Source organism: Cyphomyrmex costatus, unplaced genomic scaffold (assembly GCF_001594065.2).
Source record: "Cyphomyrmex costatus isolate MS0001 unplaced genomic scaffold, Ccosl1.0 scaffold55, whole genome shotgun sequence".
NCBI lineage: Eukaryota > Metazoa > Arthropoda > Insecta > Hymenoptera > Formicidae > Cyphomyrmex > Cyphomyrmex costatus.
The window spans coordinates 480750-507267 of record NW_017279708.1 but is presented as its reverse complement, the minus strand read 5'-3'; the positions used below and the strand labels follow the sequence as shown (position 1 = coordinate 507267).

At 38.0% G+C, this 26518-nt stretch overlaps 1 protein-coding gene across 2 annotated transcripts in view; it reads left to right on the top strand.

Annotated features, from left to right (window-relative positions):
* LOC108779039 (amyloid beta A4 precursor protein-binding family B member 1-interacting protein) overlaps positions 1–26126 on the top strand; it is a 55063-nt gene extending 28937 nt beyond the window's left edge. The window contains exons 2-10 of one of the 2 annotated variants that reach the window (XM_018546373.1): positions 3047–3146; positions 20952–21119; positions 21475–21630; positions 22111–22344; positions 22807–23036; positions 23144–23296; positions 23553–24065; positions 24211–24585; positions 24667–26126. In XM_018546373.1, the coding sequence (XP_018401875.1) occupies positions 3047–3146; positions 20952–21119; positions 21475–21630; positions 22111–22344; positions 22807–23036; positions 23144–23296; positions 23553–24065; positions 24211–24585; positions 24667–26028 (3291 nt within the window). In that variant the 3' untranslated portion in view covers positions 26029–26126. Of the gene's footprint in view, positions 1–3046; positions 3147–15991; positions 16057–20951; positions 21120–21474; positions 21631–22110; positions 22345–22806; positions 23037–23143; positions 23297–23552; positions 24066–24210; positions 24586–24666 lie in introns of those variants that run through there. The other variant, XM_018546374.1, reaches the window with a different exon arrangement.
* The last annotated feature ends 392 nt before the right edge of the window (positions 26127–26518 follow it).

Here is a 26518-nt window from a genome sequence, read left to right as displayed (position 1 = left end):
ATTCTTGTTGAATAATACTGCGATAAACGGGAAGAATCAATGCTTAGAAAAAAAAAATTAAGTATATGAAAAATATCTTAATTTTCTATGTGATTTTCTTTCTTTTTCACGAAATTTTTTGTTATTTAGCGTAATTTTTTAATTATTAGACTTTTTTTACCTACGATAATTATAACGCTACAATGCTATACATTTCATATAATATTTTATGTCAGAAAACAGTAATTTTAGTGCTATTATAATACATTAAAAAGATGAAAAAAGTAATTTGAACTTTTGAACAAATATAAAAGTGAAAAAGGTTAATGAGAATTGACACAGTAATTAGTATACGTAAATTTCATTAAATAAATATAATGTTTAATAAATAATTTCAAAATACGAAGCGAATACAGTTATACAGTTTAGCTCACGCTTTTGGCTGTCTTCAGTAATGAATAAAACCGATACATTGTCCATTCTGCTATTATTCTACCTTTTATAATAGCAGAATTATCATTGCATCGATTTCTTTCGTTAATGAATGGCCAAAGCGTAAGCCGAACCATTCAATTATAGTATCCGCTTAATGCTATAATTATTCATTAAGAATTATGTCCATTTAATGAAATTTGCGCATTTATTATCTCGCAGACTGCAATTAGTCCTTTTCATTTTTATATTTGAATGCATAACATTCATAAAATTTTATCTACGTCGGAAGAAGATTGGATTAAAGGTCGAGTACTAAAATAAGAAGATAAAATGTTACATCTACATAAATACTACTGAGCTTTTGTATCGAGCTCGGGGTTTAATGCAAGTACGTTGATAGTACAGAATACGTGAATACTCATGAAACGAGACACGGGCGTAACGTCCGCGGGTTTCGCGTTACAGGAAGAGCCGGCATTATCCGTGCGGATCTAATTGTTGCGTCGGTTGGCCGAATGATGGTTACCGGGTCGTTCACCACACCCACACCGAGCTCATCGCCGATGAATATCAGATATAGGAAGTATTCAGCGATCGCAGGCGGTACAGGAATACAATTAAAAATTCGAAAGCTCGAAAAAGATTACGATAAAGATAGCAATAGAATTTTTTTAAGAGAGAATCTTAAAAAGTTTGTAAATATTTTTTCCTCTGTGATTATTTTATAATTGTTTCTCATAAAAAAAACTTTATGAAATTTACGTCGGAATATATCAATAGTGAACAATCGTTATAATTTGGAAAATTTTCCCAGAGAGAAAATTTTCCTCTCTCTCTCTCCCTTCCTTTTCCCTCTTTCTCTTTCTATTAACGTGTCTCGTTAAATATTTATAAATTATATCAAATACGTTATTGTTGCAAACTGTAGTTGAAGTATAGCGCTGCGCTTGCAATTTGTAATAACAAGTAATACTCGTATATGTACTCGTATAATGAAAATCTCTGTGGTTGTGGATTAAAACAAATATTTTGCGCTATGCATTAACACATACACGCGCGCTATGCTTCATGGATATCTATACCTAGCGAACTCTCGGACTGCTAACTATAATTTCGCAACACTCAGAGAACAATGCGTACTTGTGCATTCATGCTTCTATCGGCGCTGTTTATAAATCCTTCTAGACAATTTACGACGCGTCAGTTTCCTTTTGACAAGGTGGTCGTGCGGTCTATTTACATTGTATCGGGCTACCTAGTTCGCGTATTAAACTTCAGTGACCCAGTAATGACCACCAGGTCGTTCCTCTCATAACCTGTACCTCTCTAAGGTTATCGATGCATGCCAGTCAGGTTGCCTATCTAAAAGCACGCGCGCGCGCACAATTATAGAAGTTATCCGTTGGCGCTATCTTCATAAACAGAGGAGCACAACACTCTTTTCTGCTCGTCGTTGGCATGATTTTATCGCGCAAAATATTGGAAAGCAGAGGCTGCTGATCAACTTTGTATTATCGACTTAACGATACACAAACGCTACTTATTTTTATCTTACGGAAGTTGCTGTTAAAAATAAAATTGCTGCCTCTAATAAGAGTCACTTCTAATAAAAGTAATATAAGAAGATCATAAGATCTACATTGGAACATTTTCTGTAACACTATTTCGAAAATAAATGCTGCTCTTTTATTACTAAAACATGCGAAATATTTCTATTAGATGCTTAAATATATAAAAATAATCGAAAAGGTGTATAACAATATAATCCATGTAGCTAATTTTTGAGATAATTTTTTAGAAAATTCGTTGCTAACTGATTATTGCGAGGATATTAACAACTTATGTTATCGATGCTAAACGAATCGCGAGTATTTTTTAATAGTATAATATAATTAATAGTATAGTTCAATTATTTCATTTTATTTTGTAGATAAGAGAACAGAAAAAATCGCACGTGCCGTAAAGTCTTTTAGTGAGTGTAGGTGACTTAATGCTTTCGACTGTACAAATCTCATCCGCAATCGGGGATTGGAAACGTAAAAGGATTTCGAACGGATTACGGATTGAGTTGGATTTCTAATAGACGAGAAAGGTCGAAGAAATGCTGGGGTTACTTTCTGGCATGGATTCGATTTGAATATCACCTTTTTCCGCTACGCCGTACATGACACCACGTTTTTCGTGGCTGAGAACTCAGACATTCAAGAATATATTCGCATGCTGCTACATTTACAAACCGCGTACGATTTGCACGCTGCAGGATATCGAAATCCGCTATCTCCTTCTTTCTCACGATCAATTTTGATCGTGAGAAGAAAAAAGGGGGACAGCATTTTTATAAAAGTTTTCTTTCGTACTAATGATTGATTAAAATTGCTAAAATTCTTTATAGTAATTATTGTATATTATCGTTTCAATGATAAATCATTGTTCAATATTTGTACAGTCTTACAGTTTTACTAAAATCTAATAGACACCGAATATAAAGAGACTTTTAATCTTCTTCATCAATTACTCCTTTTAAAAGGGCAGATGGCTGCGGTCATTGCCCTTATTTGCTTAACACGCTGCGGCAACACACATTTCTCGATTGGGAGTAGAGCTAACGTGTTTGCTATCTTTCGTGTTGCAGGGTCTTGACAATGTGAGCTCGGCGACCCTCAGGCCCTTTAACTCGGACATCAACACACCGAGGATCGACAGCTACAGGTTCTCCATGGCGAATCTCGAAGGTAAGTTCGCGTACCACTCGCTCAGGTTTATTGATCCCGCTTTCCACCCGGAAAAGTCACTCGATCCGTTGACGATCTCCACACGTGCTAGACTCGAGATGCGTTCCCGAGTGTGTGGGGCGAAAAGTCGCTTTGAACGACGTGTGTCGACCACTCGAGCCGTCCAGCCCGCCTGACGACTTCTCTCCGTTTTTCGCCGTTTTTTTCTCTCCACGCTTGATTTTTCCTCACTCCGTCAAGTAAAAATGATGAAAGCTCGTTGGATGTTCCCTCTCCATCGATCGGCAGCTCCTTTCGCGATCTCGTCGTCCTAAGTATTTCCGTGCGTTCTAGTTATTTTCTCATTTATTTCTTCTCAATTTCGCGAAGGCAGGAAGCGGTCGTCTCCCGCGGTGCGTAAATTTTTCAGACTCTTCCTGGCTCTCTCCTGGCCTGCGCGGCTCCTACGCGGATTTCGCTCTCCGACGAGACATTAATCGTGCGACAAAGATCGATCGGCGAAACGGCTAACGAGACGCGATACATATCTTCCTGTCGTAAAAATTTATTTCGGCCATTTGTTTCCGGTTTAGGCTACCACTATATCGATCCGCCTTTGCCGCCTCTTTGGTCGATTGATTGCTGCTTTCTCGAGCGGTATGAAATTAATTTGCGGTCGACTTTGATCGTTCGTGTAATCCATATGTTCCTTTGAGATATTTCTAGTTCCGATAATAACGTCCACTTAATTACTTATTTGGAAAATTGTTTGAGTTTATACGAGCTGATTTTTTTCTGAAATATCTTTTATTTTTTATGTATTATATATATCGCGATATTAAACGGTACGTGTGTACATATATTTTGAATTTGATTTTTATTTTAGACATTTATGAATATTCTGCTTTATGTGTCTCGTAGTATTTTACGAATATTGCCCTTTCATTACACACGCCGTTCTAGTCACGATTTCTCCCTCTCGGTTTCTGTTCTCATACCTCACCCTCGCCCACGCGCGCACGTACGAGTACAACTGTGCGAAACGCGATTATAAGCGGAGGAACAGGCGGACTCGCGCCGCCGCGCCGGAAGATTCTCGAAAGGCTGTGCATGCGTAGCCACAGCGATCTTTCTTCATCTCTCTGTCGTTGGCTGCTGCCTGGCAAGCTCTCAACTTGCTCGATGCAGAACCTGGGGGCGGACAATCGATACGATGATATATTGTTGTTACACGATGCAAAGATCAAGAGTTATATATAATGCGGCGGATTTATCGCAGAGGTAGGATTATTATTTTTGCCTCCTCGGCTAATGATTCATCTGGGAACCTTGGACCCCTAAGCGAGACACGCGTACAGCCTTATTATTTCACACTACAGAGATCATCAGCTGTTCTCAGTTTTAAATATCTAGGGGTTTAAATGTTACGTTTTTCGTGTTATTTTGTACATCTGGAATTAGTATAAAATTTAATGAATCTCATATATCTGTGTTTCTCCGGATGAGTCATTTCGTAAAGATTTTTTAGAATCTGCTATAGAAAAAAAATTCTATATAAATTGTATTTCCTGAAAAATGTCTTGAATGTGTGGATAGATAAAAATAGAAGCTTTACATTTTAAAAGCTTGCGAAACATTCTCCAGAAATTTCCTCCAAAAATGGCAGAAACGTGCCTCTCAATTTGAGAACTACTGATGATCGGTAGATCGTAAAGCGCGACGAGACAAACTCCACCTTAAGCCATCGGAATTCTCGTTACGGTATTTTCAGGTCGTGATGCGCGGATTTCGCGATGCGTGAAAAATCCCAAGATGTGCATTCAATTACGGCCACGCGCCTTGCCGCACGTGGAATACTTAATCGATCATCTCCCGCATTAAAATAGCACGCCAGACGGGCGTCGCTTCAATCCTCGCTGCTAAACTACAACGCTTCCCTATTTTCACGACTGGAACTTTATTCTTCTGGTATTTCGTAGATAAGGCGATGACGTATACCATGACTTATTACTAATATTTCAAGACCCTTTCTATTAATAAAAAAAATATTTGCGTTCGATTTTATACAAATATTTCATCCATCTTCTTTCCATCCATCATCTTTCAGAGAAAATTTATTTTATACAGAGTGTCCAAGACTGACGATAAATATTTTAAAGACAGATTTTTTTGTAGTATTTTAAGGTAAAAAATCTAATAAGAAAATGCCTAGGCTATCAGAGATAGTTTTCAAAGAGATAGAGAAAAATTACGAATACAGGATTGAATTTTATTATTGTCAAAAGCATGAAGTTCGAGGAGACATCTTTACATTGATCATTCCTGATGAGTGCCGCATTTCTGAGCGCACGAAATTCTAGCTCTGTTATTTGTGATTTTTGAAAACTATTATAGCCACGGCATTTTTGTGTTAGACTTTTCGTCTTAAAATGTTACAAAAAACTATATCTTTGAAACATTTATTGTCAGTTTTAGGACACCCCGTATATTAAACATGCTATCAACGCGTAATGAGTTGAACAGGTGTGTCGTACAGATTTCAAATATGAGTCGCTCGTATCGTTGCTGTTCTTTATGGTCTCCATCGTCGACAGGGCTTTCGCAAGCTCGAGAACATTCTTCTGCTCCATCTTGCCATCGTTAAACCGATATTGCAAGCCTGTGCCTTGGGTGAGCAATACCGAGTCTAGACGTCGGTATTGGGATCTACCGGCAATATTCTCTCGCGAGAGCCATCCTTAAATCACGGCGAATCGACGAGAAGTCACGCGCGCGCGATAAAGCGCCCGTAAAGCGCAACATTACGATTACGGTAGCACCGGCGCGGGCGCGGCAAATCGAGGAAGACGATCGTAAAGCATTTTCGAAGGATGCGAAATCATAACGACCGTGAACGGAAAATTGAAGGATCTATCGTCAAGTAATTGCATTGTCGCACAGTTTCACGGAAACTCTGTGAAATTAGCGTTCAAACAAATTTTCTCGTCGTCGTCGTCAAACGAGAGAACTTTTCTTTGAACTCGAGCTTAGCCGGGCGAAGTAAGTTTCAGTGCTGAGGATTTCGTTATCGATGAGTACGCCTATGCCACTAGACACCATCCGACCGTATTAAATCGCTTTAATTGCAACATGAAATTTTTAATTCCGATTATTACGAAGCTACATTTAATCGGCACGAACGGTATGATTATCGCGTGCGCCTTCGCGAGGCGATAATCACGACGAAATGAAACGGCCACGTAACGTCATTAAATTAATGATAATGCGTGCATTAGTATAATCGAATCTCAATCTATTTATGAGAGTTTTGACCGTTGTTACGGAGAGAATATCAATAAGACGTCGGGCGCGGGCCAGTGGTACGAATCGTCGACAAAGTGAACGACGCCGTCGGGAAACGAGGCGAGAATGTTTAATGCATTGCGGCCATTCATGGTTCCTTTTCGCTGATTTTACCCCGGGTACAGTCCGCGGTTTTATTACTCGCGCACGTTTCAACGTTTCCTCTCTCGGTTCGTATAAAACCGTGGGTGCATTTCACAGCCGCGCTATATGTTAACTGCTGCTTGTTAACTCGTACTTTTAACGCTCGCCTCTAAAAATTCAATTTGCACCGTTTATTAATATCTGAAAATAATTGTTGCGAGATTTCACCGGCCTTTTTTTTTCACTGAATATCTGTTGCAGCATTTAATTTGTATCTCTTTCGTTATTAATTAATTAATTGAATGAATGTAGACAAAATATTTTCCCGATTTTCGGACAATGCCCGGTAACTCGAAATACTTGAATTCAAGCGCGACAAGTAATTAATTCTTGCGGAGAGACTTAATTATCCGTTAAACGCGCTAAGAGTAATTTATGCGGCTTGCCGTGCGGAATATTTAATTATTTATGAGGTTGGCCGAGAGTATCAATGACCACAAAACTGACGGAGTGCATCACTGACGAAAAAAGGAATGAAATCCAGAATGAAGTATAGGAATAGGAAACGGCCATTCTGAATTATGCGAAGATAATGAGATAGCAATCCTTGATTGTAAAATTAGGCAAAATATGTGTTGGATAAATTAGTTAATTAATTAATTCATTAAAATCTCTTGTTCATCACGCGATGTTTCGCTACTCTATCTTTTTATGTGTTATACTTAATGCCATAAGATGTTTTAATTATAATTATGTCCGGTATTACGGAATGTCTACTGAATATCGATAACAAAATTAATAAAGCAGTGGATTTTAATTGAACTCTTCTTCTTTTTTTAAAATGTAAAGGAGTGAGGCTCTTTGCAATTTTCTTCGTCGTCTCGGCATCTGAAATTCATGCTGAAATTATACCTCTCTAATAAGCAGCTTCATCTACAAACTAACCATTTTGTTCGCTCGATTATTCCACGAAGATTCACGATTCTGTCTCGACGCTCCGTAATTTTATGCGTCGTTTGCGATCGCCATTGAAACATACTGCTGTTTCATCTCTCATGGCAGTGTCGAACATAACCGGATGCTATTTTAACGGTTTCTGCCGATTTGCGGGAAACCGTAGGATAAAAGCGTTTGTCGTTAACGAGATCAATGCCGATGGACTCATCAATCTTTCTCGCTCGCCCATAAATCATCATATCAGATCGTCAAATGTCTCCTTTCATTCGAGCGTAGGGTAACGCGATGATAGTTCTCGTCGATTAAACGCAACACTACCAGATATGTTTGATGAAATCAATTTTTAAATACAATTCTTTTTATTACTTGCAATCTTTATTGAGTGTTGTAAATATATGATCTATTAAAACGATTCGATATTTCTCTCAGTATATAAGTTTTCAAATATTATATATTTTGTGTACTTATACTTTTAAAATTAAATAATTTTGGAATTGTTGTTTTGAGCGATGATAAAATATCCTAAAATTTCGAAAATGTTTTTTATGCCAGTCGGTAATAATATACATGGTTAAAATATATACGTGACATAATGAAAAGCACGTAAACAAATTACAAGTAATTTCATAAGATTCAGAACGGATATTATGAAAATTATGGGCGAGTAAGAGAATGTCATTGCCTCGTTTGACATTTCTACTAATGTCCCCATTTAATGTCATTTCTCTTTAAGACACCCCCGCATCATTCGCTTCCTTGTGCAGCTCACTGAATATTCACTGAGACTTCCCGTCTTTTCTTCTCCTTCTATTCGTTCCTTCTCGCTTCCTTTGTGTGACGCTTTGATTACTTCACCGTGCTACTTCTTCCACTATTCTCGTTGAGAGACATTTAGGTATCTGTAGACATTACCTGAATCTTGTCTTAAGAATGTGTTAATTCGGTGAGATATTAAGCGAAGATTTATAATTAGAAATATGAATGGTTCACTTTTGATTAAAAAGTAATTGAGATTACTTAAATAGAAAGGACGGAATTATTCACGATTATTCATGTGAGACTTGATTTAGGATTTAAGAGAAAAAAAAAAGAGAAGACTTGGGCTTCTTCGTCTCTCAATGTTCGTTCTTTTTTTAAACTATAAAGCAATTTCGTGAGTTATTGATTGAGAATATACTGATGTAATATAATAAACATATTTATTATACAGTACCTAATATGCATATAGATTATATCAAATTAAATGAAATACTCGAATAAGATTTTATACAACACTGGATTAAAAAAGAATTACTCAGTTCCGAAAATATCAAAACTTGAAGAAAATTTTCGAATTGCCTGCTACTACTTTGTTTCATAATTCATAAACTTGGATCATGCACGGTATAGTTTCTCCTCTCATAAATTTTCACTGAAAAAGCATTGCCTCTTTCACCATGTTCTTATCTAATCCGACATGTTGCAATGTCCACGCTTGTCAAAATTTTATTAAGCACGCGAGCAAATACGGCGTCTCAATGGCGCCGTCGATTTCCTCGGAATTGCGAATGTTACGACGATGTTTCGTCTCCCCCATTCGACATCTACGCTAATGCCCTTCATTTGAGTCTCATCGTAGCTCAAGTTGTCGAGATGGCTTCTCCTCGAATGCTCGTTGTATTCACTCTCCGTTTCGGCCGTGTATTTGCCGCATTCACAGTAATGGGAAGGATTCCCTTGCAAAATTTTACCATATTCTCTCTAAGGAATTGTCTCTTCTAATCTGAGAATTTCCTTTTGCTCGAGACAGACATTGAGGAAACAGCAAGACGACGTAACTTACGTTAAACATTTATTCAGAAATACTTGGGGGAACGAGAATTACGTATAACAATAATAAAATACGTACATTCTTTACCTAATAATTATCTAAAAACATACACAGAAGAAACAAAAATGCATCTTATATTTTTGTTTAATGTCTCTACTACTTTCTTTTCATCAAGAGAGCAGAGGTAATAACGTATTATGAAAAATGCCTACAGTAGATTAGTCCACTATTGCGACAGATCAAATGACTGCCATTACAGTTTGCAGTTGCACGACCGTGCAGTTCTAATGATTGCAATATGCTTGTGTACATACAACTGCGCCTTCAGCTACACGTCGCGCGACATTTGTAAAATTATTATTTGATATTTAAGCTATAATTATGTTCCCTTTTTTTTTACTAGTAATTCGACACATTTTGGTAATAATTTGTTTAATTATTTGAGAATTCGTGATATTCTTGCTGAAATTGTGTTATTCAAGTTTGTTTTAAGATTTTTAACTTTTTATTATCATAAATAATAAAAAGATTAAAACTTATAATGAATTAATAATATTAAATAAATTAATGGAAACTAATTAATAAACTGATTAATAAATGTGATAAGTTTTTACATTGAGAGATTAAAGGATTTTTGTCACCTGTTAATATTTCTTTAGATTATAATACTGCAGGCAACCGTGGTTTAAAGATGCAAATGGTTCAATTACCATAATTCTTTCATGTTTAACTGACGATTTTCCATTCCGGCGCATCCACGTGTGTTCCAACAAAACTTGACACGCAACGAAGGGTGCATCTGTCGAACCAAAGGCAAGTCACGTCATGAAGGGCGAGGTTCATTAGTTAATTAAACAAAGCTCGTTTGGACACGCGATCGTAGTTCGACCTTGAGTTCCCTCTTTTTGTCTTCCTTTTATTATTTTTTTTTTAAGGATTGGCGAAGATCAATATTTTTTTTTGTGAAGAATAAAACATTGTGTTTCTTTTTAAAGGTACTATAATGCTGTAATGCTTGTTTTAAACACAGTATTATAAAATACTGTAAAATATTTAAAACACATTAAGAACATCGATTAAGTATTTTTTAAACTGTTTAAAACATGTTTGAAATATGATTTTTATCAATCTTGCTTTTTAATATCTTTTGTTTTTACGTGACCTCCATACCATAGAAATTTTCTTTCTTCAAACATAAAAATATTATCCTAATATTCATTCTGCTAATTTTAGATGTTAAGATAAAAGCAAGAATCAAGCCTTGAATGAAATTGAACTTAGAAGATCCATGACACTGCATGACGTACTTCGTAATCTGCAGTTATGTCAGATTCGCAAATAGAAATGCTATGTATACTTTTACAATTTTATTTTGTCTACAAAAATGTGCATTAGAATTACATTAAAGACTGATAGAGATAAACAGATAATGTAGGATCCACGGGGCAAATAGGATTGCTTTTATAGAGTCACAAACGTTTCTGGCAAAACGCCTATTGAACCGTCATCGACATTGGCGGAAATCAATCTACCCACCGGCAGATCGAGTAAATTGCTGCAGTAATTACGACACGCGAGGTCCATTGTGAGTGTCGTTCGTTTCGCAATGTATCAACTGCCAATTAGGAATAAACGGGAATCTCACCTCGGGCGTTTTATTATACAATAAAAAAAGCAATGCAAAATCGACCAGTTCGATCACAAAAAATTCATTTATATGATTTTGTAGAAATTAACTTTTAAAATATCACGAGTACCTACAGGCATGCATTATTACGTTGTAACATATTCAATACAGCAAGTCTTTTTACAATTCGTTTCAGCGAAATCAATACATAGACTGCAAATTGCAAGGTATAAAATTTCCTACGGCAGTTTCCTCATGGAATCTTTTCCACAAGTCTCTTTCCGTTGTGTTTTCTACTTGTCGGGGGGCAATAATTCGCTGCGAATAGCGGCTACTCGCGCGGCCGCTATCTCGTAGAAAGTGCGAGGTTTACCAAGTGCGTAAATATGTATTAGCCATAGGCGAGTGCGTGCATCGGCGTCCGGCACTTTTCCGATTTCACGCCGCGTGGAAAACAGCCTGAGCGGAAAACGAACCGGTGCAGCGCGCGCGTGGTTAATCGCTTTTATCCGTCATCTCGTTCGGACGGCGCGGCGGCGACCGGTTTCCAGCAGCTATACCATCGGAATCGGGTTAAACGCGAGGCAACTGCGAACGTAGCGTTGCGTCTCTTTTGCCAATAAAAGATATACGCAAGGGTTACCCTCCTGCTCTTTCATTAACACTCGCTTTTATTGCATTTCCTCACGTATACGTGCAAACGTTAATTAATCGATTGTACTTTTTCTTCGCGGTCCAGAAAACTCGATCAAACCCCTGTCGGAGTTCGATCGATTATTTTGTGTCTGACGCGCAGGATAATTAATTTAGTAATTACGCCTGTTTAATTGCGAAGAAGGAGGCGCTCGAAAGTGTCCCGGTTTGATTTTGATAAATTTTGAATGCGTTGCAGAATGATTAAACGATGGAGGACGCGTACCTCTTTTTTTCTTTGCGGCTTTGCGATTGCAAAAGCCTTTCGAAACTGGTACATTGCAATTAAATTTTTATGGGAGAACGAAACTTTGTTTGAAAGTTTAGAATTAATAAAAAATTTCTAAAAGCAGAAATATCTCTCCCGATGCATTATCGCGAAGATCGCAATGAGATGAAAGCACGCGATGAAAGTAGTTGCGCAATGGCTGCAGCAGCTACAGTGCAACTAATTACAAGCAAAAAGTTACTGCACACAACATATTCAAACGTGAAGTCACTATTACAAAAAAGTTACTGCACCATATAATGCATTTAAATGTTAAGTTTATTATTACAATCTAACATCTTTCTAATCGTTGAGAAACTACAACATTTTTTGCTTGTCGATATAAATTTAAAAATATAAAATTATGAGAAATTTCCAATTGAATACATTTATTGAATTTTTTGAAAATAATCTCAGGAGTGCGAATGTTAATTATTACGTTCAGTAGAATACATTTTAATTAATAATCTGTAGTCCGACAGAGCTGAAATATATATTTCCCACGAGATACGCCGAATACGTTTATTGAAAAGCAGGATCACGCGTTTAATTAACAAGTATCGAAACAAAATCAAGCCAAGATTATAAATAATTAATCGAATAAACGATCCAATATTTGACATTCTTTTACACGAAGTGCTTTGTGTAATGTTTATTTTTTATCTAATGGTTTCGTTAATGCTTAAGTCCACTCGAGTATTATTTTAACATAGGAACGTTTAATATACAAATGCATAATTCGAAGAATTATGAATGAGAAGCACAATTTTACCTCGGAAAAGTACATATATAACATAAAGATCAATTTATAATTAATACACATACACCGCTCGGATGGAACCCACCGATCGTATTACATCACGCACGCGTGTCAAAAGGGTCGAGTATGATTTATATAGTTAAGCTGGCGTTTACGCGCGAGCTTATCGGAGCTAGAGAGGCGTTTGCGAAAATAGCGCGAAAATATTTGCAACCGAAGAAGCGGCGCGCTGCGCCGTGTCGGCTCGGCTGATTTATGCAGCTCGATTAATCTAGGTTACTGCGTTATCGAGCGCGTTTGCGTATTCACATAATCGGCAGGGTGAACGAACCTTCCTTCCTTCCTCGTTCGCGATCGCGAGCGGGGAAAGTATAAAAAGTTCATCCGCGAAATTCGCCCGCGGTAAAAAGCCAAGTCGATTGACTGCGAAACACCCGTTCTGCTCGATTAATTGCGACGTGTCAGATTGCCCGATCGTACTGATCGGCAGCGGTTGTTTTGTGCATAATATATGTAAATTAGGATTTTCGAACGCGTAAAATGAATGCTGAAAGATGGAAGTAGTCCAGAAGAATTGAAATGATGTAGCATATTTGTAACAATTATAAACTGACGATGTTTATATTCAATATAGAAAGCAGCTTTACGACTGTTGTAAAATTCTTTCATACAACTGGTTTATAAATTTTTATAGATCCACAATGAGGAATTCTAAATCCTGTTGGGTGCATTCAGTACAAACACTCACTAAAATCTTGTGCTCACGATGCTAAAAATCGATCTTGCGGAAGAAAGAAAGCACTAACCAATCGCATTGATCATGTGATCGAATTGTTCAAATGTGATTTATTATTTTTTTTTCTTTATCCGAGGTTTTGCAGCGGTTTTTAGCATCCTAAACACAAAGCTTGAGAAGCTAAGTAGTAATTTAATGTGATTAGTTGGATCTAAAAGTAAAAACCAATTACATTCGACTGCTACTTAGTCGCTCAGTGAACCATTGTAGTATTGAATGCACCCATTATTACATCGCCTCGTGGGACTAGAGATCGGCTCGTAACTGCGGTACTTTAACAAAGCTAAATAGATGGCATGATAATGTAACATAAACGACAAAGTGGTTTATTGAACAACTGAAGTATCGCACGATAGATGTGCAGTATCTTTCGCATTTAATTTCCCTTTTGCGGAATACAATATTAACATGATTACGCTTGCATCGTTAAATATGTTGACATTCATTATTTCCCTGCATCATTCATTGAGTCTTGATGGATGAGGATTTCTCCCTTATCTCAATGACACACGAATCAGTGGAGTGGACGCTTTGTGATGCATTTTCGCCGCGATGTCGCGTCTTTACCATTTATCAAATCGTCACTCCGGCGCCTAGACTTTAATCAATACGAACTCTTTAATCCGTGTACTGTGATATCGCGTCGGGCTCGATACTCGATTTGTGCTCAACTCGTTAAACAATGTACTGTTATAAAAGCTCGGCCATTACCACGATCCAATTTGTGCAATACAATCATTACGCATGTCGTTACGTATGAAGAATATATTTCGAGAATATTATTTGACGTATTAATTTTACTCGTGAGCATTGTGTAACGTCGTATATATAATATATATTACTATATTATATAAAATTACGTTATTATCCCAGGGAATACACCATGTTATTTACGGCGTAATAAAAGCTTGCGTAAGTCAATGGCGCGTTCAACCCTTTCGCACGCATAATCGTGCACGTACGCACCTACCGCGTGACATAAATGCGATACTTAAAGTGCAAGTGTTTAATTAAAGGGAGCAAGCGTTGGTCGGTGGTCGTTGTACTGATGGCAAAATTCGTCCGCAGATAATAATGAAACTAATGAAGCAGGATATCGTTGAGTATTTTTAAGGAAGATAAAGTTTTATATCGGAAATATTTAAAGTTATTTAAATTATGTTTCACATATTTTTATAAATATAAATTCAAAGATATTTAAGCGCTCTGTTTCTAAAGAGTCATCCCGTACTATCTACAGATTCCACTCCACTATCAAAGAGATTCCTCGAATTCCAGTTCAAGTTTTCACAGAGGTTCTCATACTTCAAGTATCGACAAATTTATGTCGAATAAAATAATCAATATGAAAGGCGATAATTTTTGACGTTGATTATCCCCGCACGTTTGAGAAGATAAAAAATCGCAATCTATCACGGCCTCGATCAGATCGGCGGAATATTTCCAACGACGAAACGCCGTTTCAAAGGGGGGCTTTATTTATAGTCAATAGACGTTTGCGTAAGTCAACCGGTGCACTCTCAACCCTTTTTAACGTGCGTAAAACACGCACGTCACACAAAGGCACGAGGCACCCACACGCAGGCGCGACGCGCGTTCGCGTAGAAAACTCGTAGCGAGAGGCAAGTATATTCACCTTAAGGCCTTTAGTCTAGTGCCGTCGCACGCGACGTGCGCATCGTGTTCACCGTGTGGATCGTATCCCTCCGTCGACAGTGTATCGTCGTGAGTCTGCTCGATCGAAGATCGGGATTAACCATCCGATGCACCTTCAGAGGTGCGAAATCATCGTGCGCTTTGCGTTTTTCCTCTACGTCGCTTAATTTACTTATACCGCTGATCAATTCTATAAGTTTATTTTATCCTGGGTTTATATCACGAAAATAAATATAGTCAATGATACGAGAACTATTTGTATTATATTTTATACGAGACTTTTTAATTATTATATATATACTCGGTGAGATGAAAATTGTACGTCAGAGGGTTATTTAATTTTGATTAAAAATTTTCTGTAATGATAGTTCAATATACATAGATAAAAAGCAACAAAAACTTACTTAATATTGATTTGGTTTCAATTAAACATGGCGCGAATATATTTATCTTCTGAAAATCCGCGTCCACCTGACTTTCTCGCCGCGATATAACTTCTTGGCTCTTAACTTTCAATGCTTGATATTTTATTCAAGAATTACTAGCTAATAGTGGGAAAGTGATCAAAAGTGGCGTCTTTTATAATCGTTTTTGAATAATTGACATTAAAAAGGTAGAAATTTTTATGTAGTTGCAAAAGTTTGCGTTATGTCGACCTCAAATTGTCTCCGATTGTGAAGTGATAATCTGACAAATGGCTTCTCAGTTCAATGGAAAAGTGATTATGCAAAACGCGGACGTTGTGATCGCTCGTGGCGATGATTGGGTGACGATGCTCTTTCGCTCCGATGAGAGGCTCATCGGAGTACGATGCTAATTGACGATCGCAAGGGAAACGAGATTGTACTCGAGAGAATCGACGCCTCATTTGGCAGGGTGGAAGATGCTCGGGCATTTTGGTAGTAACGAGAGCATATTGGGCTACCTCACTGTCAAAGGTATACAGACAAACTTTTCTTCACAGCAGTAATAAAATTTTGAAACAAATGAAAATGTATTAATAATCGACTTGTAATGGATTTTTGAAAGTTTTAACGAGATGCGAGATATACTGCGTTGAAATAAGCAAAGAAATTAGTAGTTTTAGTAAAATTATATATAACGATGTTTTTTATCATATCGACATTGTCGATAAGATAAAAAGAACTCTTCAGTTGTCTTAATTATAATGAGAATTAAATAAAATGAAATTAAATTTCAACATGCACAATTATGTTTCCGCGTTATCAGTTCCATTTATGCGAAGGGTGATTGAATATGAGTTTGAATATTAGTATCGTAAAAATTTGTTATAATGCTCAACATAAGCTGCAATAACAATTGATGCAGGTCGAAGGAAAGTGCAGCTTTCTGACAACGTGCCACGACAATGTGCTCGACTAAATTTATAGCAATTTAGCACCGTGCGACGACGAGAATTCGTAAATTAACGAGTCGAGTCACACTTACGTATTCGTCTATGCGGTAATTTATTTCGACTTAGAAAGCCAGTGGAAAGCTGCTCCTTAGAACAATTCTTGTTACAGTAGGAACGATCTATTTAACCAAAATAATTATCATTTTATTTTACTTCCGTTTATTCATCTTTATAACTACTTATACTTACACAAAGTTGAAATGTTTAAATATGCCAACATGAATTTTAAATGAACTATTCATTTTTTTATTCAAGCGAATCTCGGCAATGCAATGTTGGGACACAACTCTCAGTACCACCATATAATCCTTTAATTCTTAATAGAATCAGCTAAAACTTTATTTAATTACTTTTTTTAATTACTTTTTTTGGGTGATATATAATCTCTTTGTGTTTGTAATTAAATTAAAACTTAGGCCAATTTAGATTAAAAATGCATTTTTCATAATTGGGAGCATTTAATCTCTTTTTTCGCAAGCTTATATAATGAAGTCTAAAAGGTTCAGTTTGTATGATAGCTTTCGGGATTAATAGTTTACTTAGTTTTCGTACTTTGAAGTATTAATTTATTTTGCAACGAGTCTTTTATTAATTTTTTAATTCTAAAAATTTTACAGAGACTTTTTATAACATTAAATTCGTACAGATTATAAATTAATTATAATTATATAGGGTAATTCTCTTTTGTTACATTATTATTTATCCGCCTTTCTACACGGAATATGTATTGGTATAAGGTAAATCTAACAGATTACGACCATTCCTGTGTTTACCCAGCATTTATCTTTTTCCGACGACCCCTTCTGATAATGGCCACGAGACTCGTCGTAAAAGCCGGCATTGTGCCTTTCCCCAATCCTTTAGTTCCCATTTCTCCTTACCCTTGTATCATATCATAGAAAAGGAGATCGATACGCGTCTCTGATATTCTTTTTGTACAAACTGCTACTACAAATCTTACCACTGTACCGTGTAAACAAACTTAAAAAACGACAAGAGTTACGTCTTATCGCCGTAAAAACGGTTACAAAGCATTTTAAGTAGCATGACAAAGTCCACGAACTAAGTTGAATGCCCTTTAAGAGAACAAAAATTTGCTTATAGAAGACATTATACAGTTTGAAATTTTTTTCATTTAACTTTCTTAATGTATATAATTTGCATATTTTCATTCAATTTTTATCTAATAAGATAAGAAAAACAAAGGAAAGAAAGTAATGAACATTCTTGATGATGGACGTATTATTGAGAAAGAAATAGTCAAAATTATTACTAACCATACTTTCCGTATTTTATACATGAATGCGTCACAAGTTGAGAATGTATTCTGTGATTATTTAGGTTCGCCTTCTATGATAAATTTTGACAATTAAGCCAAGACTTACATTTTCCCCAAGACGAACTTTTAGCCTGAAGTTAAAACACAATTTCGCGCTCTTTACACTTGGGTAGATTACTTATAAAAAATTTGCATAATTCCTTTATTATCAATTCAAATTAGTCACTTCTTAACGGAAAGTTGGCTCCATTATTAAAGAAAAATGCGTACTTTTTTGCACTTCAGTAATTTCTCTTCTTTCAAAGTCTGTTTTTTTTTTAACTGTACGTTAAATGTCAGATAAAAATTTTTCTTGCCAGTTTTATACGCTTTTCTTTTTTTTTTTTTCCATTAAGAACGATCGACGAGACGCTCGACGAAAGATGGTCAAAGAGCACTCGAGAAAGCCGTGATTCACACGTTTCCATCCATGTTGTCCTCCGAATGCGAATGACCGGTTAGGTTTATCCACGTCGAGGTGTTTGCGCACCACACGACGGAGTCACGATGCAGCGTACGCGTAATTTCGCCGTAACGGTAGTCGCCGGGTGCAACTCGCAACTTGCGTTGTTCGCGCCCATGGAAAGTGCGTTGCACACACACACACACACCGGTTTCATTTTCATTCACCGCGTATACATAACTCGTTTTGAGGAACGCTGCACCGCGATGCGAATTCCCCGCGTATACATATCATCTGCAATCTTATTAATTCTCCAAAGCCGACACATTTACAGCTTGGTGTTACAATACAACGCGATTGCAACTTCACCGTCTTGATATATGCGTCACGAGTGCAAAAAGACTACAGAAAGATTATCTGATATAACTTTAAGTGCGACAGCTGCATATATCGTTCGTGTATTTAACGAAGATGCAAATATTGCAAATTAAAACGGATTAAACTGATATTAATTCTAATCCGTGTGTTATTTGGAAATAAGAAACTTTTATATTCATGACAAATTTGCATTTATGCAGCGCAAATGAAATTACCGGAATTACATCTCATTATTAATCTGAAGTTTCCTCGCGATGGGAACTTCTCCATCGCGGACAACGCGAACTTGCCAGGCAATGCGTGAGAAATTCGAGGTGGACGACGAGCGCACAAATCTGCATGATAAACATTCGCGCGATTCCTCGGCTTCTCTTTCGCATTCGCAACGTCGGCGTCGGCGGTTTCGCGGTAACGTTGCGTCGCGTCGCTCGTGACGATTCGCGCGGCGATATCGTTCACATTCCACGGGGTGCACGTCACTCAGCAACGACCGTGGCGTCGGTCAAGGAGTCGTGTTCTGAAAAGTTGCAGAAAACTGCATGCTAAATTGAATACGCATAATACAATTGCTTGTTATCATTAAGACGCAGTAAAACGTACGGTCAAAGAGCAAGAAGCATTACTGCCATTGTTTGTTGATGTCTTTATATCAAAGGACTTGAATGATTATAAACTTTAATAAGAGTAATAAGAAGTTAAATTGAAACGCTCAAGTACTGTAATTGTTTATCTCAATATAATACAATATAATTTTATTTTATATTACGTGTTATTATATCCAATCTACCTCACAATATGGTCTCTAAATATTTTATCGATTTTACAATGCATTGTGTAAATTTTCATCAGCTAAACCAATTTTCATCACCTGGACCAATAAACATAAAATTACAAGGAAATTCTGTGATGTGCTTATAATTTTCCTGATGAGCTTGAGAAACTGACAGCCTTACCACGGTTACTTGACGTTGGTCATGAAAGTAGTCTTGACACTAATTCGCACGTTATCAATTACTCACGCCCCGCCGCACTTTTTCATAGCGATCTGACACTCACTTGCGGTATCAGCAAAGCAAAAGAGAGGCGTTTTCAGTATCCTCGCTCGGTCTTTTGCAACAAAGTGTCACGCCTACCGTGAATTGTACAAATTGATATTACTACTCACATTCAGCGTGATTATGAAACATTCCGCGAAGTAAGTACGACTATATGCGCTTCGGTTTTAGTTGAAAACAATTCTTTCGATTGTATTATTTTTTCTTCTCTGTTTTCAAGTGTTTTACGATTACATTTTGATATTGCATAATTTTCTTACATTTAAGTACTATGACTATACTATGTACGAGTTGTTCATTATTTTCTTCGCTGTAATATTGATAAAACGATGTTATATCAATATTTTTTTAATGAAAAATAATCTTGTTGAATCAATAACAGTATTAATGTGGAACAAACAAAATTTTATTAAAACACAAGGGCGTGTATTTATTTCATTAATAGTGTTATTGAATTATTTTTAATTAAAATAATACTATTGATATATTATTTGTTTTCCGTTTTCGATAATTATTTCCATTACAAGTTAATCGATAATAATCAGAGCTGTTCGGAAAATAAAAATGTATTTTCTATAGATTTAAAATGATAAAATGCTATCGAGCTTGGTAGAATTCTGGCAATTACCATACCCATTTTTTCGCGCAGGTAACACTGTTACCTGTGCGTAACACACCAGCACATTCGCGTGCGAGATACTCGGTTGAATTGCTGAACTGCTAATTTCGCTAATTGCTGCGACGAGCTCCGTATATGCATGCTATCACATACTGATAACGATACGTGGTAATTATGGCGTGTGCACGACGCAAGCGTGTATATAATGACAGACGAGATGTATTCGAATTTACATTCACCGTTTCCTGAGAAATCGTGGGAAAATCTTTGATTAATCGTAAGGAGATAATGCAGATTTAAGATGAGATGATATTGAATGATGGGAAGTAAAGTATCTCTTAACGTTGGATCCTACAATCAATCTATATTTCTAAATACAAATTTAATAATAAAATCTCAGAATATATTGAAGATACACAAAAATGCGAAGACTAAAGAGTTTCAATGTCACGATATTTTGAAAGCCTTATAAATTTTAATCTGTAAATACATGATATATAGAGTTTTTTATTTAATAATTCAATGTTAAAAATCTGTAAAAGTTTTATGTACTCTGCTCTTTGCTATGTATATTTATACACAGAGTGACAATGTATTTTTTAGTTGCTTTTTAATATAAAAGATGCAATACGTGCTTTTATAGATTCCCAGGATGTTGACCTGGATGCGATCCTTGGTGAATTGTGCGCCTTGGAGCGACGTTGCGACGGTGACATCGCCGCTACTCCCGCACCAGATTCACAAAGACCCGGACGACCCACCAGCACAAGGATCAACCCAGGCGACAATACTGACATCAAAAATGAAGGAGGTTCGTGCAAAGAAATTTTCTAACGACATATTAAGCCGGCGGCACAGGATGCTTGTTTTCTTGCTGGATTGCTAGCTGGATCAGATTCTTACCATCGTGCCAGCATCGTAATCAATACGGTAACAAGATTCTAATCCAGCTAGCAATCCAGCAAGAAAACAAGCATCGTGTGCCGGTGGCTGTAATCGTATTGTAGCACAATTTCAAGACTTATATTGATTAAATTGTATATGTAGCAATATCTACTTTATATTATTAATTATTATGTCATTTATAATTTTATGAATTATATTATTTGTAAGATATAGTAAAGTTTAAAATATTTTATTTTTATATGCCTTTGATCTTGTTATAGGTATGCGCACTGATAGTCCTGATAATGACAGTGCGTTCTCAGACACGGTGTCCATGTTGTCCAGCGAAAGTTCGGCGAGCAGTAGTGGTTCCGGACACAAGCCACCTCAGACCGCCATGCACACAGCTCCTCAACAACAATCGCACCAGTTTGTCGGTGAGTCTACATTTTATTTTGACCGCGGCGCGGTCGATAACTTTAGAATGTTGATTAATTCATCGTTTAATTTGAGAGATCAATTTAAATATCAAATCTCGATTTTTCAAACTTTTGTTTGTTTTACGAGAATGCATATTTTATTTGATTGAACTATTTGAACGGTAAGTTTTCTATTTTTTCATTCTATTTTTAACTTGTGATATTACGTACTCTAGCTTCAATTTAGGACTTAGCTTTCAAGGCCAACAAATAATTGGCGCGCAGTTTGTTCGAACTGGAGATTGTAAATATATACAAAAATATTATTCAGTATCAAGACTCGTTTTGACCGAATAAAGTCTTCGTTTATTTATTACGTTAAATGTTGAGCATGTCCAGTCGATTTTCACTCAGTATTACTTATTCTATTTTTATTTGTATTTATATTTATACTAGTCTGTGCATCTTGAGTAATTTTGTTTGTAATTATCTCTTCAGATACAGCGAGCAAAGCGAAAGCAGAGAAAATCCGCCTGGCGCTGGAGAAGATGCGCGAGGCGAGCGTACAGAAGCTCTTCATCAAAGCGTTTACGCTGGACGGCAGCGGTAAAAGCCTCTTGGTCGACGAAGGGATGAGCGTCGCGCACGTGTGTAGGTTGCTCGCGGACAAAAACCACGTTCCAATGGATCCGAAGTGGGCCGTGGTCGAGCATTTGCCCGATCTCTTCATGGGTGAGTCTATTATCTTCTATTTGCCGACCGCTAATTGCTAGACTAGTGACGCAACATTTCTTCTCCAACAGACAATATTTACACGTGACATTAATTTTTTATGCTGACATCCTCATTTTTTATCGATATTTGCTAGTGCTTGAAATGGCTTTTTTTATATTTATGTAAAAGGTATTATTAAAAGAAATATTAGATAAATATATATTCTATATATATAATACATTATAAAATTATACACGATTTTAAAGGCGTGTAATATATAACTATGTTATTACTCTTAAATGACGTACAGTGTCATTGTATCTAATAGTGAGAATAATGAGTAAATACTCTCGTTCTTCACATTATTAGAACTTTTTCTGAAAGGAATACATCGTAAGCTCGGGAAGTAATTTTATTGTACTACCGGTGTCAAAATCTGCAGACTAACAATAAGATAATGAGATATAATGAAACTTTCAGAGAGGGTTTACGAGGACCATGAATTATTAGTGGAAAATCTTCTACTATGGACCAGGGATTCCAAAAACAAGTTGCTTTTCGTCGAGAGACCGGATAAAACACAACTATTTCTCACGCCCGAGCGATTCCTTCTCGGTCCCACAGATCGCGGCGGTGGCGAGTACGACGACCACTCGAGAAATATTCTATTAGAGGAGTTCTTCTCAAGCAGCAACGTCGGCGTACCCGAGGTAAGCGAGATGTGTTTACGATCTCATTGCGCCTTGGCAGCCGGACCGAACGAGTTCGTTGACATATATTCCACTTCTCTTCTGCATCGATTACCATTTGCTTCCAGGTCGAGGGTCCGCTGTACTTGAAATCGGACAGTAAGAAGGGCTGGAAGAGGTATCACTTCATTTTACGAGCCTCCGGTCTTTATTACTGGCCGAAGGAAAAGGCGCGCACCGCTCGAGACCTCGTCTGTCTGGCAACCTTCGATGTTAATCAGGTTTATATTTTTATATATTCTTTCTCAGTCAGCGATACATCATATAATACTAATCGCAAATATGTTTTATGCGTTCTGTATTTATTTTATGATAATTTTTAATAATTATATAATCGCAATTATTATTATTGATCCATTATACCTTTTTTATATAAAATAAGATTATCCGATCTTTTTGTTATTATTTGCTATAAAATTCTGCATCCATTAATCATGCGAATTGATTTCTACAAAGGATTCGCTAATTGTTAACCAGGTTTATTATGGCGTTGGCTGGCGAAAGAAATACAAAGCGCCTACCGACTTTTGCTTCGCCGTAAAACATCCACGACTGCAACAGCCCAAATCCACCAAGTATATTAAATTTCTCTGCGCGGAAGATAACGCGTCTTTGGAGCGTTGGATGGTTGGCATTCGCGTAGCGAAGTACGGCAGGCAGCTAATGGAAAATTATCGAGCACTCGTGGACGAGCTGGCGCAGGAGGATTTGGACTTATTGGCACATGCCAGATCGTGCTCGGTCAGTTCTATTGCTGCACCTCCAAATCAAACCCAGTATAATACGACAAATGACAACGCCAGACAGTTTGCGGAGAACGTAAGGCACAGCAACGAAACGACAGTCGCTACGACGAGGCAATACGACGCTCAAAGACAGAGTTATAATTCGGAACAGCGGCAGAGTTATAACAACGATGGCAGACTGAGCAGAGCGAGCAGCTCTAGCTCCAGTGGATGTTTGTCTGATGGGGCACCGAGTAGTTGTGAGGTGAATACAATTAAACACTATTTGACCTACGTATTAACAATAAATTCATTTAAAAATATTGTTATTACATATTACTGTTTCTGTTATATCATAATCATTTAACTAGATACAATTATTTAATTTTTGCATATTAATTGTACGATAGGTGGCCTTCGAATGCGGTGAATTTCCAACCGGGACGATAAAACGGAAGCCGTCTATGAATCCAAAGTTGCCTCTCACATCAATTACGAGGCAATTGAAGGAGGTCGGCGAAACTGTTCGAGACGAACCAGACTCCTGCCCAAGCCCGACAAGTTCGGGATCCGGTACGCTAACTAGAAGGCATAGTCGTCGACGAAGTGGCACTGACTCTGATGGGTCCGGAACATTGAAGAGACATCATAGATCTGGAAACGCGACACCAGTCAGCCCCGTACCTCCTGGCACGCCTGTGAGAGAGAGGGCGAGTCCTATGGGATACAGCAGATCGGAGAGTCAGGAATCGAAAACGCCGACGAGTCCAATACAAACGTGCATGGTAATTAATATCACTAAGAAATTTAATATGAACGAATTTAATATTTGCTCGATACGTAACGAATAGATTTGTGTCCTACAGATGGAGTCGATTAGCTCGCTACCACCGCCACCATCACCATCAAGAGTTGTCGAAGAAGTTGAGTCCGACAGCGAACCGCTTCCGCCCCCACCTCCCGAAATGTTCCGATCGAATCTCTCGCTGGATTCTCTGCCACCGCCGCCAGCGCCTGGTGAACTTCCGATTTGCAACACGCCGGAGCTTACGGGCTCCTCGTTGAGTCTCGCGTCTCTACCGCCACCGCCGAGTCCACTTGTCGGCGAAACTGGAACGATACGTCGCGCTAGACCCAAACAGTCCACCCCTACGAACTCTGTGACTCCCGAGAGCACACCCACGCATAATCCCAATCCTAGGTCACAAGCCAATCAAATGTATACAAATAGTATCGCGTTAAACAACTCAGTCCAGAATTACAATTCGAATACGTCTCCGAATGCTCACGCGAACAATACCGCCAATTCCGTATCCTCTCCGCACAGTTCCTATCCAGGATCGACGGCAAGTACGCCGACCTATACCCCAAACTCGCCTAATTTCACATCGCCACCACCCTTCGTACCACCGCCGGCTTATAGTGCTCAACCGCCACTTACCAATTCCCAGAGTCTCGGCCGGCAAAATTCCAAAGTCGAATCGATATACCAGACCGGTCATCATAACACGATTCAGCCGATTAGGCCGAATCCCAACATGGACACCGTCCGACGTAGCGCTATGAAACAAGGAACTGGTCATTACGCAACACCACCTTATCTAGCCGAATTAAAGGCCGCCTCGAGTCCGCAGCCGCAACGACGAGTGACTATCCAAGAACCACCAACGTCACCCAAATCGAAGACCGGAACCGGCAAGAAGATCTCATTCAATCTACCACCCCAACAGGAACCAGGCAGTCCTGCATTGCCGCAACGGAAGCCGACGCCGCCTAGAAGATCCGACAGCACCAGGCTTACGTCACCGAAGAAGCTGGCAGCGTCTGATCAAGCGCCACCGGGCGATTTCCTCAAAGATCTGCAGAGAGTGATGAGAAAGAAGTGGCAAGTTGCTCAGAAGTGCAAGTTAGACTCGACAACGACGCCGCACGAGGTGCTCGGTTTTCGGGACCCACCGCCTGCCGTGGCCGACTACAGGGAGACCAACGTGTCCAATTGGGTACAAGAACACTACGGTGCGGATAATCTGTATGAGAATGTATACGCTACAGATCCCAACGGACCGGTTGAATACGCGTCCAGTCCGGCCAGACAAACGGTGAGGTTCGCAGATGAAAATCGCAGCATGAACATTGTTAATGCAATCGCGGGCAAGAGACGGCCGCCACCACCGCCGCCCAAGAGGGCCGAGACCACGCATCTTACCACCACCAGGGCGATGCACTGACAATAGCAGATAATCCAGCCCCATCCCGAGAGGCGATGGTATTGCTGTCTTTGCGGCTGGTGGAAGGAGTGAGAACGAAGGCGGGAGACGGCTCCGTGAACGCAACGTTTGGTCATTATTTCGGAATGCCAATTCCGACATAATGACATCGAATCCATTGTTCTAGCTTGCTAGAAAGAATCTTCAATAGAAGAAGAAAATTTGGAAAATATGCTTCTTCAGTAAATTAAAAAAAGAATATTCGTTAATTCAATTTTGAACAGTTCTGTAGAACTGAATTTAGAACGATGATAGAATCTATGTATACGAATATCAATGAAAAAGAATTGTTTGAATTTTCAACAATGAAATTACAAAAAATTAGAGATTATTATGACAAATTATAAGTGCACAAATTATAAGAATTAACGTCGATGAACCGTCCTTACTGGAAGTTCTGATCCTTGACCTGCGTAAAGCAACTGCCGTTTGAAGCTGAACCAGAGAATGT